General features: G+C 46.6%; 1 protein-coding gene across 1 annotated transcript in view; it reads left to right on the forward strand.

Moving 5' to 3' along the window:
* The first annotated feature begins 414 nt into the window (after nucleotides 1-414).
* The window catches only part of EHD2 (EH domain containing 2), a 44,787-nt gene continuing 24,765 nt past the window's right edge, over nucleotides 415-20,436 (forward strand). The window contains exons 1-2 of the mRNA XM_075323538.1: nucleotides 415-1,224; nucleotides 4,042-4,139. Coding sequence (XP_075179653.1) covers nucleotides 821-1,224; nucleotides 4,042-4,139 — 502 coding nt within the window. The 5' untranslated portion in view covers nucleotides 415-820. The remainder of the gene's footprint in view (nucleotides 1,225-4,041; nucleotides 4,140-20,436) is intronic.

Raw genomic sequence — 20,436 nt, forward strand, 5'->3', positions numbered from 1 at the left:
TTAGACCTAGAAAGGGTTTTCTGCTCTCATGGGGTATAAATCGTATTACGGAGATATTTTCTTCTTGGTTTATCCTTTATGGTGCACAGATCCATTCACATTCGACACATCTTCTGCTGCTTTGCTGACCCCTTCAAAGACTGGTCCACTGGGGAAAAAAAAAATCACACGTTTCCGACACTATGAAATGTTCATTACGTAAAAATAGTGCAATGTCACAAAAAAAGTAAGACATTTTCGAAGGAAATACTTCTAATTTTTGGATTCTACCCACATTGTTCCATTCTCTCCCACTAGGTGTCATGAGATGCCCATATTCTCCAGCAGGACAATTAGAGCCGCCGAGTGCATTCCTTTAGTGGGGTGGGCATCCAGGGAGTGGAATATCCCCCCTCGGAATAACTCATACATTCTCTCTATACAGCTGTTTTCCACTGCTTTTGGCATCATCCTCACTTCGGGGTTTGGGATAGTAAGAAGCTCCCATTCTATAATTGACCTATTAACACTCTCTGTGGAAACATAAAGGTGGTCCTACGTTCCCCACCCTACTATTTGCTCCTGCCTCCTTCGTACACACCCTGTTCCTGCCAGCCCTTTTTTTTTTCTTCCAGTCCTGTTGTTACGGGTTCTCTTTTTTTTGGGGTGGGGGGATAAATTTTGGTCTTAACTTCAGACTGACATCTCGGAGACAAGAGAAGGAGGCAGACTTAGAAGATCGGGAGGACTAGATTGTAGGGTCTTCTTATATTGTCCCACAAACCTACAGAGGAAGAAAATAAGTCGGGAAAAATAGAAACGTGAAAAAAATACTGTGAACATGTTCAGCTGGATGAAGAAGAATGAAAAGAACAAGAAGACCCCAGAAGTCATTCATACGGTCACTGAGGGTCTCAAGGACCTGTATAAGAAGAAGCTGAAACCAGTAGAAGATTACTACAGGTTCCATGACTTCCATTCTCCGGCTCTGGAAGATGCAGACTTTGCCAACAAGCCCATGGTGTTGGTCATGGGGCAATACTCCACCGGGAAGACCACCTTCATTAAGTATCTCCTGGAGCAGGACATCCCAGGGAGTCGGATTGGACCCGAGCCCACCACCGACTCTTTTATTGCCGTCATGCACGGCGAAACAGAGGGGGTCATCCCGGGGAACGCGCTGATGGTGGACCCCAATAAACCCTTCCGCAAGCTCAACCCTTTTGGGAACACTTTTCTGAATAGGTAAGTGAATGAGATAAAAGCCCCTGCAACTGGGGAGCGAGGACCTGATTACAGGGGCAATTCCTTAATCCTGGGAACACAAGTTACAGGGGAAAATTTGGGAGAAATTGTGAATTTAGCTTGGAAAATCTACTAGAAATGTGATTCTGCTGTAGCTGTTAAGGGTCTTGTCCAACATTAGCAAAACATGGCTGCTTTCCTACAAGTATAGTGCCACACCTGTCCACAGGTTGTGCCTGGTACTGCATCTCAGTCTCTTAAGCTTTGATTGATCTGAGCTACAAGGCGGCACAGAACCCATACACAGGAGTGGTGCCAATCTTGGCCAAAAGCAAACATTTTTTTCTAATCCTGGACAGCCAGTTTAAAGGGGGTCTTCCAATATCTAATATGCCATATGATTGGTGGTCATCTGATCCCTGGGATATCCGCCACTCCTGAAAATGAAGGCGTGGCGGCCGGGGAGCACAGGGGGGAAATACCACTAAATCAATGCTATGGCACCTTCATTCCCAGGATCTAAAGGATCCCTAATCATAACACTGGAACATGCTGTCACTTTTTAGAAATGGGAATATCCCTATAATGAAATGAGTTTTCCTAGTCATCATTTTTATCCTTTACCTTACCTATCCTCACCTCGCCGCCACTATCCCTGGTTTTCATTGACAGGCTGCAGCGGTGATGTCATGACTGCAGTGCATATGATGGCTGCAGCATATGATGGCTGCAGTCAGTCACTGGGCTCAGTAGTGATTCAGACATAGTCAACGCCTGAGCCCTGTGATTGGCTGGCAGTGGTCAAGTGTGCTGTAGTCATAATGTCACCGCTGCAGCTTGTCAAGAAAGTCTGACGGCAGCGACAGGGAGGAGGTGCTGGAGGTGCGAAGACTAACAAAAACTCTTTTTATTATTTCTACGAGTCTTATCAATAAATGTAATAATTTATGAAGGTTAGACGGCTGCCACTGGGCAACGAGATCTATACAGTAGAGGTGCCGATGGATAATATTAATCTGTCACCATTTCATAGGAAAAAATTGTCTGCCAGTTCCAAAAAGTGTGATTAATTTTTAATTTAATTTACTTAACTTTTTACATTTTTCATAATTTAATTCTATAATTGAAGACAGTCAGATGATGAGGGTTATGATGAGGAGTTGTAAAGGGAGTGTTTTAGCCCACACTGACACACTGACATAGCCTTAAAGGGGATTAGCCCCTAAAAAAAAAAAAATCACATATTTAGGGGCTGATTCATCATTGCTTCGCGCCTTTTTTTTTGCTTAATTTTGCACCTGTTTCTTTGTTTATGCCTGTTTAATTTTTTTTATTTGTGCCTTTTTTAATATCATTTTTTTTATATTTTTTTTATTTTAGTTCCCCAGTTTGGGCAGGGTTCATGCTTTTCAGATATTTCCGGCTGATTTATTGTTTGCAATTTTTTTTTAGCACCTTGTGCTACAGTCTCCCTCCCTCCCTGGAGTAATTCTATGCACTTCAGGAATTTTCACTCAATTTTTGAGGACTTTTTGGACTAATAAGTTCCAAAAAAAGGTTGAAGACAAAAAATAGCGATCATCTCATCATTTTAATTTTGGTAAAATTCATGAATCCCTTGCGCCATTTTGGCACAAAAACGGCAAACAATACAAAACAAAAGAAACAAAAAAAACCCCAAACATACAACTGTAGAACAGCTTAGCTAATGTTAAATCAGATATGCTAATTAGTGTGCTCGGTGCACTCTTGGTGCGCCCAGGAGGATCAGGGCATTGCTTCGCCCACTGGTTTTGCATGTTCCCACCTTCCTTACTGGCTGGCTTGCTGTCTGCAGAGGTTGCTCAGGCAAGTCCTGTCAATCACCAGTGAGAGAGGCGGGGTCATACAAAACCTGTGGGCGGGATAATGCACTGAGCCTCTTGGCCACACCCAGGGTGCACCGAGCACCCCAATTACCATATTTGATTAAATTAATTTCTGCAGTGATTACAACAATAAAGGTATGATATATGCCCTACAAGGCTCAGTGCTTACTTTAAATTGTCTAGGCTCCCTTTAAAGGGAATATGTCACCAGGTTTTTGCTCCCCCATCTGAGAGCAGCATAATGTAGAGACAGAGACCCTGATTCCATCGATGTGTCACTTACTGAGCTGTTTGTTGGAATTTTGATAAAATCAATGTTTTCTCTGCTGTTATACAGAGCTCATGAATATGCTGGACTACCTGCAGCACGCCAAGTAGTCCTATAATGATAATCTACTGCTGATTAAACAGTGATTTTATCAAAACTACACTAAGCAGCTCAGTAAGTGACACATCGCTGGAATCGGGATCTCTGCCCCTACATTATGCTGCTCTCAGATTAGGTGATAAAACCTGGTGACAGATTCCCTTTAAGAGGAATATCCCTGACCCCTCCTTCACATATTGGACATTTCCTAGTTGACAGGATCTGGAATATTATTAGCATTTCACTGTTTATGTTTGATGGGAATGGTTTCCTTACACGTATGTGCCCAGAGTGGTTTATAAACATCGGTTCCTAATGTAAGTTTACTGACGTGTTCAGTCTAAAAGGTTATTTGGAAAAAAAAAAAAAGGTACAAGGGCCAATAATATATTGATGATTTGAATGGGGCTGTGCAATACCGGACATGGCCATGAGTGGCGCTGTTTTCAAATAGCTTTAAATTTCTGATTATAAACTGGTGTTTCTTGCATCCAAGGAAGGGTCTAATACCTAATCTTTCTTGGAGTCTTCATACCAGATATCTTTGTTTTTACATTACTTCTTTTTGCTTCTTTTGGACAGGTTCATGTGTGCCCATCTGCCCAACAAAGTCTTGGAAAGCATCAGCCTTATTGACACTCCAGGCATCTTGTCTGGGGCCAAGCAGCGGGTGAGCCGAGGTGAGTGTAATACCCAAGACAGATAAAATGATTCCTAAGGTCACAATAACTTCATGATGGATCCAATACAGTCATGGCCGATAGTGTTGGCGCCCTTGAAATTGTCCCAGAAAATTATGTATTTCTCCCAGAACATTACTGCAATTACACATGATTTGTTATACACATGTTTATTTTCTTGGTATGTATTTGAGCAACACAAAAAAAAGAGGAAAAAGAGCAAATTTGACAATTTCACACAAAACTCCAAAAATAGGCAAAATTGCTGGCACCCTAAACTTAATATCTGGTTGCACACTCTTTAGAATAAATAATTGCAATCAGTCGCTTCCTATAACCATCCACAAGCTTCTTCCTCCTCTCACCTGGAATTTTGGACTCTTCTTTATAAACTCCTCCATGTATCTCATATCTGAAGGCGTCTTCTCTTCTCCCAACAGCAATTTTAGGATCTCTTCACAGGTGTCAATAGGATGTAGATCCGGGCTCATTGCTGCCTCTTCAGATCTCTCCAGCGCTTTGTTTCCATCCATTTCTGGGGGCTTCTTGAAGTAGGTTTGGGGTTATTGTTCTGCCAATGACCTAGGGCACAAACCCAGCTTTCTGACACTGGGCAATACATTGTGACCCCAAATTGTCAGGTAATCTTCAGATTTCATGATGCCTTACACACAGTCAAGGCCCCCAAGGCAGGAGGCAGCAAAAGAACCCCAAAACATCTTTGAGCCTCCACCATATTTGACTGTAGGTACTGTGCTCTTTTCTTTGAAGGCCTCATTCCATTTTCAGTAATCAGTAGAATAATAGGCTTTACCAAAAAGCTCTAACTTAGTTCCATCTCTCCACAAAATGCTTTCCCGAAAACATTTTGGCTTATGTACATTTTGACAAGCTGCAGACGTAGCTTTTTATGTCTCTGAGTCAGCAGTGGGGTCCTCCTGGGTCTCCTGCATAGCATTTAATTTAATTCAGATGTGGACGGATATTCTGACACGGATGCCCCGGAGTCTGCAGGACAGCTTGAATTTCTTTGCAACTTGATTGGGGCGACTTATCCACCTATCGGACTCTCCTGTGTTTCAACCTTTTTTTCCTGTCGTCCACATCCAGGGAGATTAGCTAAAGTGCAATGGGTTGTAAACTTTTTGATCATGTAGCACACCATGGAAAACGTAAAATCAAGATCCCTGTAACTTGTAACCTTGAGATTGTTGATATTGTTTAACAATTTTGGTTCTCAAGTCCTCAGACAGTTCTCTTCTCCTCTTTCTGTTCTCCATGCTTAGTGTGGCACACACAGACACACAATGCAAAGATTGAATGCACTTCTCCCCTTTTTATCTGGTTTCAGGTGTGATTTTCATATTGCCCACATCTGTCACATGCCACAGATGAGTTTGAACGAGCATCACATGCTTGAAACAAAGTTGTTTATCCATAATTTTAGAAATATGCCAAAAATTTTGACTGGCCCATTTTAGGGGTTTTGTTTGAAATTATGTCCAATTTGCCTTTTTTCTCTATTTTTTTTGTGTAGCTCCAATACACACAGATGAAATAAACATATGTATAACAAAACATGTGTAACTACAATAATATTCTGGGAGAAATACTTCTTTTTGTGGAACAATTTCAAGGGTGCCAACACTTCGGTCATGAATGTACATGGAATATAACCCAGGATCATATAATGTATACCTCCACTGACCATGGCCAGGTGCCATCCTTGCCAGAAAATATTTGAAATATTTTACATTGCAGCCAAGAAACATGACAAACGGCACGTCTCATCTCATCTCAGGGCTAATCCAACCATAAATTGAATCATCCCATTAACTCTGCCCGTTGCGAAAACCTGTGCTCTCTTAAGTCAAGCAAACCCAACTCATAAATTAATGGGCACCAAACTGCGAATGAGAGCTTGCACAGTATTGCCCTTGTCTGGATCACTTGACCTTTAGTTATTGATTGCATAACTAATATGCAATATGGTAAAAGAAAAGGTTTTAGCAGGTGGAAGAAGTTGACTTTTAGGCCAGTAGGAGCTCCTAAAATACAGATTCCAGAACTCATACAAAGCCTGCAAGTCCTGATCCTTCTGCATATTTACAGAGAGAGCCTGTGAGTCCTGATTCCTCCAACCACTCATCGAGAAAGCCTGTGAGTCCTGATTCCCCCAACCCACTCATTGAGAAAGCCTGTGAGTCCTGATTCTCCCTCCTACTTACAAAGAAAGCCTGTGAGTCCTGATTCTCCCTCCTACTTATAAAGAAAGCCTGTAAGTCCTGATTCTCCCTTCTACTTATAAAGAAAGCCTGTGAGTCCTGATTCTCCCTCCTACTTATAAAGAAAGCCTGTGAGTCCTGATTCTCCCTCCTACTTATAAAGAAAGCCTGTGAGTCCTGATTCTCCCTCCTACTTATAAAGAAAGCCTGTGAGTCCTGATTCTCCCTCCTACTTATAAAGAAAGCCTGTGAGTCCTGATTCTCCCGCCTACTTTATAAAGGAAGCCTGTGAGTCCTGATTCTCCCTCCTACTTATAAAGAAAGCCTGTGAGTCCTGATTATCCCTCCCACTTAGAAATAAAGCCTATGATTCCTGATTCTCCCAGCTACTTATAAAGGAAGCTTGTGAGTCCTGATTCTCCCACCTACTTATAAAGGAAGCTTGTGAGTCCTGATTCTCCCACCTACTTATAAAGAAAGCTTGTGAGTCCTGATTATCCCTCCTACTTATAAAGAAAGCCTGTGAGTCCTGATTATCCCTCCTACTTAAAAAGAAAGCCTGTAAGTCCTGATTATCCCTCCTACTTAAAAAGAAAGCCTGTAAGTCCTGATTATCCCTCCTACTTAAAAAGAAAGCCTGTGAGTCTTGATTATCCCTCCCACTTAGAAATAAAGCCTGTGAGTCCTGATTCTCTCACCTACTTATAAAGAAAGCCTGTGAGTTCTGACTCTTTCTTCTACTTAGAAATAAAGCCTGTGAGTCCTCATTTTTCCAACTACCTATAAAGGAAGCCTGTGAGTCCTGATTCTCCTTCCTATTTATAAAGAAAGCTTGTGAGTCCTGATTCTCCCACCTACTTATAAAGAAAGCCTGTGAGTCCTGATTCTCCTGCCTACTTATAAAGAAAGCCTGTGAGTCCCTTCTATATTAGTGGACAGGTAAAGCAAGACCCATTAGCTTTCTTTATGATTGAGCAAAGGAAGCAGGACTCACAGGCTTTCTGTCAATGAGCGGTGGAAACAGGTTTTTTCCTACGAGTGGTTTGGAGAAAAAAAGGACTCACAAGCTTGCTATATGACTGGGGACGAACAAGACAGACTTTTTCAATAAGTGGGAAGGGTAATTTGGACTCACAAGCTTTCTTAATGAGTCCTACAGGAGTGAAATTTTTTAACATGATTCAACAAAAAATAAATAAAAATTAAAAATGGGTCCTCACGCTCAGCACCTCACCCTAATCATATGCTGCCTCTAGATAGGGGAATTGATAAGGAGTTTAAGCATTGACCCATAGGTATCGGCAGCATTTTCTTCTCCCTAAAGTCATCTATAGACCTTAATGAATTGATGCTAAATTTGCAACCTGCGACTAGGAAATAGGTAACTTTTAGGAACGCTGTCCACTGAGCCGGATCAGACGTAGTCCAGGATGTCCCATCCTGTGTATTTGGGGAAGGGAAGGGCAGAGGGCAGCAGGAATCTGCAGCCATTAACTGATCTAAACATAATCCGCTATTGTTTATGGAAATATCCCTTCTCTCTAGGAGCGGCTACAGCTACGCTCCTGGCTCTGTGCCTACTGGCTCCAGTATATAAACACCCAGTAATGGGAGCCTAAAAACCAGCCATGCCCTGGAGATATCATAGATAATAAGTTACCTCTATATGATGGCTGGGAAATGTGTGTCCAAGTGGTGCCATGATGAATTGTACCATAAGGCAAGTCATAGAGTGGCAACAATTATACAATATGTCCATTATGCTGATTGGAGGGTGTCCCGCTGGTCTATCAGGGGCAGTTGACCCATTGCTGTGAGTGTTGGCCCTGTGATTGGCGAGTAATGCAGCCAGCAGCTGCTTTGACATCTTGGTTGGTGCGGCTGCGCCAAAGGTCCCTATGCAGAGCGCAGCAGTCAAGATAGGTTTGTCATCGGCTTCTGCAATTTTCATAGGGAGCAACCAAGTTGACAAAGCTCACAATATGATGAAGTGAGCTTTGTCGTTCGAGTTCCTGCTTATGCAGGAGACAAACTCAACTTGGCTGCTGCGCTCTGCATTGGCAGCAGCAGAGATTTCAACGGCTGCACATTGCTCTTCCGTAGTCCCCTGCCTCCCCTTTCAATTGTAATTTTCTGACATGAGAGACAGAGAGCTGTCCAAAGGTTAAAAAAGTGGACCTTGTATAAACCCCCCCCCCCCCCCACTAGCAATATAATAAACTTTATTCTTTACATACTCTTTCTAACCCTAAACATAGGACTAGGGTTAGGGAAAATGGTAGGGTCAGGTTTAGGGCTAGGAGAATATAATCGTTACACAAAACAAACAAAAATGTAAAAAAAATTTAAAAAAAACAAAAACAGAAAAAGACATACCAATGTGTTTAGCTAAAATACAAAGCATGTGCTTCGGGGATGCTATACTGAACTGGTAGAAAGAACTGTCACGGGGACCGAATGATGGATGACAGGACCAGGATACCTAAGATGATAATCAGCTGTCCCTCAGCTCAGAGGTACGCTTGATGGTAGCGAGGTCTGAGTCACCAGCATGTCCCTGACTCCTGTCCAAGCCCTAATGTAATTCCTTTCCCCCACCTCCACTCCAGGGGTGAGCCGGGACCGTAAACACAAACCCCACAACGAGACACGGACAGGGGAAAACAAGAACTCGTACACACAACGAGAAGATCATGACAGGAACTTGGAGAGGACAGAAAGTCCACAGATTAGGGGGTTTCAAATACATGCCTAACCATGGGTGCTGGTAACCCACACTATGACGCTGCTGCCCGGTCCTCAAGTGGTCAACTATAATCAGTGTGGAAGCCCAACCGCAAGTGTTCCACTTTCCTGCAGTGCCCCCACAGGTGAAATGAAGCATATGGTTCTCATTTAAGTCAATAGACTGTCACCATAATGCACAGACATAACAGGTCCTCCAGAGTATGAGACAATCTTTGCACCAGCTCTCTTGCCTGGAGGGTGACTCGGGACTAGAATATATATATGATGGTCCTTTGTGACTGCTGACTAATGTATTTTATGTATAACGGTGCATTCACACTGCCTTTAGTGGTCCTGTCGGGATTTATGTCCAAACCCCTCGCAAAATGAGATTCAGACGTAAACGCCGACAGGGCAGTTAACTATGATGGTGCAGATAGAGTCAGTGTGTGCTCGGTTGGGCATCACAGAATCATAGAATGGTAGAGTTGGAAGGGACCTCAAGGGCCATTGAGCCCAACCCCCTGCGAGTGCAGGCTTTTCTAAATCATCCCAGCTATATGTTTATCCAGTTTACAGGCGTCTACGCCTGTTGGAGGCGGACACCCAGACGTAGTAGACTTTCTCTGGGGTTTCGCCTCCGGTAGGAGTATATGCCCGAAAATGGTGCATGACAGAGCACACAATGACTCCATCTGCTCCATTATAGTCAAAGGCCCCGTTGGCGCATATATTTGAATCCCGTTTTGTGGGGGGGTTCAGACGTAGACCCCGACGGGATCACTGAATGGGAGACAAAACGCAGTGTGAAAGCGCCCTTAGGAGGACAGTTTGACACTGTACGACTATGGGCAGGGCATCCTGGCACTGTTATACAATGGGAGGGTCTGAATTTTGGAACTATCGCACATTTTTTGTTAATACCTACGAGGGCAGCCTGATCCTAGCAGATGATAGTAGGGTGTTTGGCGCTATTACACATTGTTTTACATTACATAAGAGGGCACCCTGGCACTGGTACACTCTGTACACAGGTCAGCATTTTTTTGATAGTCCTGGAACATTTCTCCATTTTTTTCCCAGCTGTCGGGCCTCCGCTTTCTGTTGCTATGTTTTGCAGTGTTGTGTTAGACATGAATCAGGGCTCTGTGCAATGTTCATTGTTGGACCTTGCTGTGTCTGCAGCTGGTTAACTGTTTGCAAGCTATGGGGTGAAGGGATCTCTCCGAATCCTCCATTTGTGCGCGGAGTGGAAAGGATTGTTTTTCTTTTCCGTGAGATAATAATACATTCCATGTGAAATTCCTTTCCTTAATAACTCGGCTTGTGCCATGTATCTGCATATATCTGTGTGTGGGTGTATAGAGGAGGTGGGGGGCTTCGCTGGGGAAGCCCAGAGGCGATCCTGTGCCTATCCTACTCCCCCCCTCAGCCGGGGTATCCCTCCCGTACCATGTTTTGGATGGTTGCTTGGGAGCGGCAAAAACAGAGGTGTTCCCCAAAAGGGAGGGGGCTCAGTTGGAGGAAAACTCTAACGTTCAGCTATGACTGTTTTTCCTGTATTCACAAAACATATACTCAATTCATATATTTAGGCTTTTGGAACTGAAATTATGACCTCATAGCAGAGATGGTGTCCTCAAGATCCTAAACTTCTCAAGCACGGGATGGCAGCCTTGCCTATATAAAAAAAAAATCAAAGATGGAGAAGTCAGTGTGCCATACAATATGAATTTGTTCAAGTGGAAGACGTCCTATGATGTTGAGTGTATTACCAGGGCTGGCCACTGTCATTTATATCCTATATGTAATTAGTTAGCAAGGAGCAAAGGTATCACGGGGTGTGATGGGATAACCGGGGACCAGGGCTCATAAACTGGCTCCCAGTCTAGAGGGGCCCTAACTGTCCCTGATCCCAGAGATATGTCTGATGGTGATGATGTCTGGGCCGCCTTCCTTTCCCTGCTCCTGTACAGCCCTGAACCAATATCCCCTCTCCCACACCCCAAGTTAGGCCTGGGACAGAAGTGGTAGAACCCACGGATAAGGACAAACAGGGGAAACCAAAACTCGATCACTCAGCACGCTCACACAGAGGTATTAAACAACAAGTGATAAGGGCGAAAATAAGAGCAAGGGGGAAACAACGAAATGACGAGAGACCTCCACAACAACTCCATGCACAAAGCAATACAATCACCAGCAGCACTGGGATACAACAGCACATGGACCAGTGTAGCAAAAGCTATAGTCAGCATGGGAATACAGGCTCCTCCATCTTAAAAAGGCAGGGAGTGACTGTGATAGGTCTACCACAACATGTGATCCAGCAGACCAGCAGAAATGTATTACTACAAGCCCAATCACTAATGAACACACAGCTGGTCAATGCCCGAGCCTGTCTGTGCAACTCAGAAGCACCAAAGGAGGCATAGGACTGTCAGACTCTGCAGTGTGAACAGCGTCAGATGCCGCCATGACACTTGATGAGTTTAGAGCCAAACACCATAGCTTTAAACGGGCACAGTGCCCCCTTTTTGGATGGACACCGCACACCCCACAAGGACTTACTCGGCCACACTTGCTCAGTACATACCATCACATTCTCTTCTTAAATCTATTTGGGCATATGTAACTTGCTTGCCTAGCATGGTACCCGCCTGGCAATCCTAATGATAAACGCTGCCATCTTAACACATGGGTTGACTATTGCTATGGCCGAAACCCACGGATCCAGGCTAAATTTTCGAAACTGTGCTCTTGTTTGTGCAATCATGGTTGCTCGATGTGCACAGTACCCATTGTGCCTTAAACAAGACCATTAGGCCTGCTGTGGCACAAGATGGTAGCAGCAGATTCTATATGGCCTCTGCGTTGCACGGTGCGGCCTCCGTGGATCGGACTTGTTTTTCCAGCACATCCTATGGATCAGATTGAGATCAGAAGAATATGGAAGCAACTCATCAGATCACATTTTTTATCATCATTTTTAAAATATTCCTGGATAATTTTTACAGTGAGGCATTATCCAGCAGATATGGGGCATTGTCATTGCGGAACATCGTCACCATAACATGGGGCGCATGGGGTCTGTAAAATATTTAGATAAGTGGTATGTGTTGTGTGTGCATGTGTCGCCCAGGGATAGGGGGTACTCAGATCCGGGTCAAGGGGTCGCTTCTGAAGGTATCACGGTGGAGTGACCCGGTCTATGATCCCAGGCACCACAACAAAAGGGGCATTATGTACAGGGGAGATTTGGTAGTCTATGTTCCGTGACGCCACCCGTGGTGTGCGGTGAGGTAATGCAGCACCGCCGCTGCTGGTCACAGGATCCCGGGGATGGTAAGGGGCAGCAAGGTGGTGATTTTCCCTCCACGGGTATGGTGTTGATGTCCCGGGACCCCGGTGTGATGGATTGGGGAGTAACGGGTGCAGTCCACAGCTTGGACCGGGTGGTGCAAGAGTACTCACAGTATAAGGCAATAACTGACACGAGTCCAAGAATTAACCAAGTTGCTGGTAACTGGTGCCCATGGCTGCAGAGAGGACTGGTCCCACACCCGTGTGTGTAATTCGGGTGTTTTTCTCCTGCCTGGTGTTTGTGTCTGCTCCGTACACAGGAAGCGGCTGGCCTATTCCTGAGGCCCTCACTGCCACTTCTTATAGCCCCACACAGGGGCTGCTTCCAGCCCTCTCTCCTCCTGCAGACTGCCTGAAACTACACTCTGCTCTCCCCAAGCTCCTCTCTCCCCCTCCCATTTACCTGAGGAGGGGGCGAGTGGGGCCTGATTGGCTGGTGTGTATCGGTGTGGGAAACTCCCCAAGTGAGAGTGAGATTTGCACCATAAAGATGTATGCAGACCTCTGTGACACCCTGGTTTTGCCAGGGCGGCACATGCACATGATGGCAGGATCTAAGGCAGTGTTTCTCAACTCCAGTCCTCAAGACCCACCAACAGATCATGTTTTTAGGTTTTCCTCAATATTAGACAGGGAATAATTCCATCAGGAAAACCTGAAAACATGATCTGTTGGTGGGTCTTGAGGAGTGGAGTTGAGAAACACTGATCTAAGGTTTCCCAACCGAACATCACAGCGCCTCCGCCAGGTTGTTTTGTTCTCAAAGTTCATCCTCGAGCCATGTCTGCTCCAAGTAAGTCATACACACTCATCTGGAGGTCCATGATGGAAAAGAAAAAGTGATTTATTAGACCAAGCCGCCTTTCTCCCCTGTTCCATGGTCCAGCTCTGATGCTTACCTTCCCATTGTACGCACTTTTGGACTTGAGCAAGGGTCACCATGGACCCTCTGACAGGTCTAACAAGATCCAATGCTCTGTGTACTATGAGAACTTCTATTATAGCCAGCAGTAACGTTTTCTGCACTTTGTGCTACAGTAGATTATGGGATTGTACCTGGCGGGCTAGCCTCTGCATCCCTTGCACATCATTGACAATTGTCACCAGTTACCTGGTTTCCAGTTGTCTTTTCTTGGTTTACGTTTGGCAAGTACTAATCAATTCATTTTGGGATCACTCAAGGAACATCCCTGGGCCACGCGCCATACACTGGTATAGTACTGTGTCTGATTTTTGCCCAGATTGTTCACTTAAAGGAGTTATCCAAAAATCTACTATTCCTTTTCAAACTCCTTGTAATCTTATAACTTCTCTAAAGTAACCCAAAAATACCTTCACATACCCACTGGTCATTTTCTTAGTCCTCCTGTTTCTGTCTCTGCTCAGTGTGAATGGGCTCTTGTTCAGTGCCACCCATGTGACCGCAGAAAACTAAAATTTTCAAAAGTGCCATGTTTCTTCTCCATGCTCTTCTACTTGTGATGAATCTAAGAAAAGGATATCTACAATAGAAATAGTCGGCAGCACTGGCGTACACTGAAGGAGCCACTGTTCAAGAACAATATACTGTATGTGACACAGGTGATAGACAGTCATGTGGTTTTTGGCAAAAGAAGGTCAAAGTGTTTGACTGTGCAAAATGCTCCCTGACTTTCTATTGTTCCTGCTGTTAATATTCATTAGTATAGGTAGCTTTCCTGCTGGATTCATCTCTTCCCCTTTAGGACCCAGTGAAGCTCTCCTTCCGTCCAGCTGCTGAATATCAGTATTCTCTTTGTGCTTTAATACTCCTATCTTCCCTGGACTGATGCTGGTGATATCCAGTTCGTTGTAGCTCTGGTTGCAAGCAGGTGGCTTGCACTCATCTGTAGTATTGTTGCTGAAATTTTGCTGAACTTCTACCTTAGTCATCTGTAGATAAGTAGTTCATGCATTTCCCCCTGTATGTCCCCCTTGTGTCTTCTATAGTGTTTTGTGGGGTTGACGAAGAACTCATCCTATCCATTCCCTAGTTAGGGCCCAGCACTAGGGATACCTTGGGACAGGTATCCGGCTCAGGGCATAGGTCCAGAACCTATCTAGGGTGGTGAGGGACCCCAGGGACCACCAGTTGGTTTGGTCAGGAATCATCATCTCCCCCTTCCCTTTCGCCTTTCACTTGGTACTTCCCTTACTTACTTTAGACTACTGAGATATGATCGATGTTGCAGGAATTAACCCTTTAGATGCAATTAATGGAGAATAAAGAATGTAGTTCTGCTACACATTTATGCCAGGCATAAGACGGCACTGCAAAGTGAAAACAATATACTTGACCTGCCAATGAGTTAATGTCCTACAGAGCAGTGAGGGTAGTAGGACGAGTTTGTGGCTGTTACTGAATCCACGCAGAATCGTCTCTTTCCAAGATCTCAGCCCCGCAGGCTCCCTTGGGCACCGCTCCCTCCCAGTTTTACATTTCCAAAAAAGGCTCTTAGTTCTATGGGTTTGTTGGAAAGTTTGAATCTTGGCAAAGGGGGAGGCAGCGGAGATCCAGTGGAACGGGAGGAGGGAAAGATTTTTGCTGCCAGCAAAGAAAATAATGAAATCATATCCCAAAGTTTCTGCTAACAATGAAACTGACTCTTATCTTTGGCTGCCAGAGGGTGCAGAGCACGGGTACATGGATGGCCAGATCATGCACAACAAGACAGGGAAGGAAGGTGGTGGACAATTCCTGACCCAGAGGGTGCAGAGCACGGGGACATGGCCGGCCAGATCATGCACAACAACATGGTGAGGGAAGGTGGTGCACAATTCCTGGACCAGAGGGTGCAGAGCACGGGGACATGGCTGGCCAGATCATGCACAACAAGACAGGGAAGGAAGGTGGTGCACAATTCCTGACCCAGAGGGTGCAGAGCACAGGGACATGGCTGGCCAGATCATGCACAACAAGACAGGGAAGGAAGGTGGTGCACAATTCCTGACCCAGAGGGTGCAGAGCACGGGGACATGGCTGGCCAGATCATGCACAACAAGACAGGGAAGGAAGGTGGTGCACAATTCCTGACCCAGAGGGTGCAGAGCACAGGGACATGGCTGGCCAGATCATGCACAACAAGACAGGGAAGGAAGGTGGTGCACAATTCCTGACCCAGAGGGTGCAGAGCACGGGGACATGGCTGGCCAGATCATGCACAAAAAGACAGGGAAGGAAGGTGGTGCATAATTCCTGGAGAAAGGGTGCAGAGCATGGGGACATGGCCGGCCAGATCATGCACAACAACATGGTGAGGGAAGGTGGTGGACAATTCCTGGACCAGAGGGTGCAGAGCACGGGTACATGGCTGGCCAGATCATGCACAACAAGACGGGGAAGGAAGGTGGTGGACAATTCCTGGCCCAGAGGGTGCAGAGCAAGAGGACATGGTGGACCAGATCATGCACAACAACATTGGGAGAGAAGGAAGGTGGTGCACAATTCCTGGCCCAGAGAGTGCAGAGCACGGAGACATGGCCGACCAGATAATGCCCAACAAGATGGGGAGGGAAGGAAGGTGGTGGACAATTCTTGGACCAGAGGGTGCAGAGCACGGGAACATGGCTGGCCAGATCATGCACAACAAGATGGTGAGGGAAGGTGGTGGACAATACCTGGACCAGAGGGTACAGAGCACAGGGACATGGTTGTCCAGATCATGCACAACAAGACGGGGAAGGAAGGTGGTGAACAATTCCTGGCTAAAGGGTACAGAGCAAGAGGACATGGTTGTCCAGATCATGCACCATAAGGCAGGGAGGGAAGGAAGGTGGTGCACAATTCCTGGACCAGAGGGTAGAGACCACGGGGACATGGCCGGCCAGATCATGCACAACAAGATGGGGAGGGAAGGTGGTGGACAATTCTTGGACCAGAGGGTACAGAGCATGGGGACATGGCCGGCCAGATCATATACAACAAGACAGGGAGGGAAGGAAGGTGGTGCACAATTTCTGGACCACATCACTAGGAAAACATGCAAAATAGTAATGTGTGCCTCAGTATGTAATTATCCATTAAATAAGGGGTGGCTCATATATGGGAGAAGAGTTAAGCTGACTAATAAGTATCAGAATGCTCAATCTCAGACACATACTGTAACTTGCCCCATTTGCAAATCTGTATCAGTACCCTCTGCCAATATATGCCCCTTATAACATCACTGTTTTATGTTAGGCCAAAGTTTGAATATTTTCCCCGTGTGTGTGGGCTTCCTCCGGGAACCCGACAAGGAGATGGGGGAAGAGGGGGATGCAGCTGCCGATTATCACTTACTGTTTTGGTGAAAGCATAAGAAGTTCAGTAATGAGTACAATTTTTCTTGTGGCCCAAAAGGAGTCAAAATATCCAGAAATATTCTAAAAAATACCAAGTCTCGGCAGGTTCATATGTGGTTTGTGCATGACACCCATCAGTGCTGTGTAATGGGGGCTGTCTGTCTGGTTTACTTCAATAACTAACCTAGCCCCCATTTCTTTCCTAAACAGCAGCTGTGACAAAAAAAAGAGGGCTGGCTTAGGTAATAAAATGAGCCATTTAGCCAGCCCCTTTACATTCAGCAATCCTGACAACACAGCAGGCGCTCTCCGGAAGTAAAACATTCAAGTTCTAGGAGCGGAAGACCAAAAATGATTGGGGCACCTTTGATAATTGAACTATATTAGTAAGTTGTTTACCTAGGTCTTTGAAGTATATTTTAGCAATTCCACCACCTACTGATAGGTAAAAGTTAAAACCGCTAAATGATTACACCTCCCAACCCAGGCAGCCTTTGCATTACTTTCCATAGAAGCAGGTGTCAGATACTGTATGTACCAGACGTCAGAGAAGAATGTGCCAGGATTCTTAGTTTAAGACTTGCACCGTGTTACCCTGATGAGACGTCTTGGAAGAGGATGAAAAAAATGTGCAAATTAATACAGGCGTATTTACAGTAAAATAAACTGTTCTTCGCTCTCATCCATCACAGAATTATTTGCTGTCCTGTTATATATAAACTAGAAGGTGGCCCGATTCTACGCATCGGGTATTCTAGAATTTACGTATTGTGTAGTTCATGTATGATTTTTGTTATATATATATATATATATATATATATATATATAGAGAGATGTTGTTGTCTGTAGTTACCAAGTGTTTGTGTAGGCGCTGTACATGTTCTGGGTGTTGTCTGGGTGTGACGGGGGGTGAGAGCGGTGTTGTATGTGTGTTGCGTGTGTTGCGTTGTTTGTGGAGCGCTGTGTGTCTGTAGCGTTGTGTGTGTGTTGCGCGGTTTGTGTGTGTGTGGTGTGTTTTGGGGGGAGGTATGTTTTGAGCAATGTGTGTGTTGTGCGGTATGTGCGTATATTTGTGTGTGCCGCGGTGTTTGTGTGTGCAGCGTTGTCTGTGTGTGCAGCGTTGTCTGTATGTGTGGGTGTCTGTGTAGGGCAGTTGTTTGTGGTTCCCAGTGTGTGTGTGTGTGTGTGTGTGGTGTGTTGTGCAGTGCGCGCGCGCGTGTGTGTGTGTGTGTGTGTGTGTGTGTGTGTGTGCATCAGCCTCCCTCCTCCCAGCCTTCCTCAGCATCAGCCTGCCTCTCCCAGCCTCCCCAGCATCAGCCTCCGCCAGCATCAGCCTCTCTCCTTCCAGCCTCCTCCAGCATCAGCCTCCCTCTCCCAGCCTTCCCAGGATCAGCCTCTCTCCTCCCAGCCTCCGTCCTCCCAGCCTTCCCCAGCATCAGCTTTCCTCTCCCAGCCTCCCTCAGCATCAGCCTTCCCCAGCATCAGCCTCTCTCCTCCCAGCCTCAGCCTCTCTCCTTCCAGCCTCCCCCAGCATCAGCCTCTCTCCTTCCAGCTTCCCTCAGCATCAGTCTCCCTTTCCCAGCCTTCCCCAGGATCAGCCTCTCTCCTCCCAGCCTCCTTCCTCCCAGCCTCCCTCAGCATCAGCCTTCTGCTCCCAGTCTCCCCCAGCATCAGCCTCCCCATGCATCAGCCTCCACCAGCATCAGCCTCTCTCCTTCCAGCCTCCCCCAGCATCAGCCTCCCCTTCCCAGCCTTCCCCAGGATCAGCCTCTCTCCTCCCAGCCTCCTTCCTCCCAGCCTCCCTCTCCCAGCCTCCCTCAGCATCAGCCTTCCGCTCCCAGTCTCCCCCAGCATCAGCCTCCCCAAGCATCAGCCTCCACCAGCATCAGCCTCTCTCCTTCCAGCCTCCCCCAGCATCAGCCTCTCTCCTTCCAGCCTCCCTCAGCATCAGCCTCCCGTTCCCAGTCTTCCCCAGGATCAGCCTCTCTCCTCCCAGCCTCCTTCAGCATCAGCCTTCCCCTCCCAGTCTCCCCCAGCATCAGCCTCCCCAAGCATCAGCCTCCACCAGCATTAGCCTCTCTCCTTCCAGCCTCCCCTAGCATCAGCCTCCCCATGCATCAGCCTCTCTCCTTCCAGCCTCTCTCCTTCCAGCCTCCCCCAGCATCAGCCTCCCCTTCCCAGCCTTCCCCAGGATCAGCCTCTCTCCTCCCAGCCTCCTTCCTCCCAGCCTCCCTCTCCCAGCCTCCCTCAGCATCAGCCTTCCGCTCCCAGCCTCCCCAAGCATCAGCCTCCACCAGCATCAGCCTCCCTCGTCCCAGCCTCCCCCACCATCAGCCTCTCTCCTCCCAGCCTTCCCCATGATCAGCCTCTCTGCTCCCAGCCTCCTCCAGCACGCCGTGCTCCTCTGCCGACACTCACACACCCGATCGCATCCACTCACACACACCCGATCGCATCCACTCACACACACCCGATCGCATCCACTCACACACACCCGATCGCATCCACTCACACACACCCGATCGCATCCACTCACACACACCCGATCGCATCCACTCACACACACCCGATCGCATCCACTCACACACACAGACACTGACGATATCGCACATACGCGCTGATACTCACAACATCCGGGGATATCACATGCTTCTGGCCATGTGATCCTCCGGCAGGTCCTGGAAGATCACAACAGCACAGTATCGAGGCCGAGAAGCAAGCGATATCCCAGGATATTGTGAGTATGTGGATGCGATGTGATGTGTGTGTGTGAGTGTGATCTGATTTGTGTGTGTGTATGTGTGTGCTGTTATGTGTGTGTGCTGTTATGTGTCTGTATTTTCCGGCGCTGCAGGACCTTGATGTGTGGATGCGATGTGATGTGTGTGTGAGGTGTGTGTGAGAGTGAGTGGGAGCCGGTGTACACTGGTAACTATGATACACATCGGGTAACTAAGGGACCTTAGTTACCCGATGTGTATAATGGTTACCAGCTTTCACGGCCTCCGTGAAGATCCCAGCATCGCAAGGTTATGTCTGGCGCTGCTGGGATCCTGACGGAGCCGGTGTAGAAGCAAGCGATAGCCCAGCATGTTGTGATGTGTGAGGTGTGTGTGAGGTGTGTGTGAGAGTGAGTGTGATCTGATGTGTGTGTGTGTACTCACCTGGGAATCGGGGCTCCGTGTCAGTTGGGCCAGAGCGAGCGTGGATTGCGTGAGGGGGGCGGGGCCTGCAGAGAGCCGGGGCGAGAGGCCAATCCGTGTGGGGGGGCGGGGCCATGGCGAGCCCAGCGGCCAATCAGCTTTGTGTCACCGTAAGGACACAATTTCGGAGCATGACAGACAGACAGATAGACAGACAGACAGACAGACAGACAGACAGAATAAGGCAATTATATATATAGATTGTTTATATCTTTCTCCAATCTGGATATTTCTGTTCCACTCATAAATCCCTTTAAATGTCACTAGAGCTTATCTAGAAAATTCGGAATAAACATTGAACCATGACAGTGGTAACAGGTGGAGCCATGAAACGTATTCTGGTGAAAGAGTGCAACTGTCCAGAGACCATAACGGCCTTAACGGGGAGTCAATACTTTAGAACTAATTTACATTGCATTGTTCTATTTTAAAGAGGATCAATCACTTGTCATAAATATGTATTTTTTTTTACCTGGTGTA

Source organism: Anomaloglossus baeobatrachus, chromosome 9, assembly GCF_048569485.1.
Source record: "Anomaloglossus baeobatrachus isolate aAnoBae1 chromosome 9, aAnoBae1.hap1, whole genome shotgun sequence".
In the NCBI taxonomy this organism is placed as follows: Eukaryota; Metazoa; Chordata; class Amphibia; order Anura; family Aromobatidae; genus Anomaloglossus; species Anomaloglossus baeobatrachus.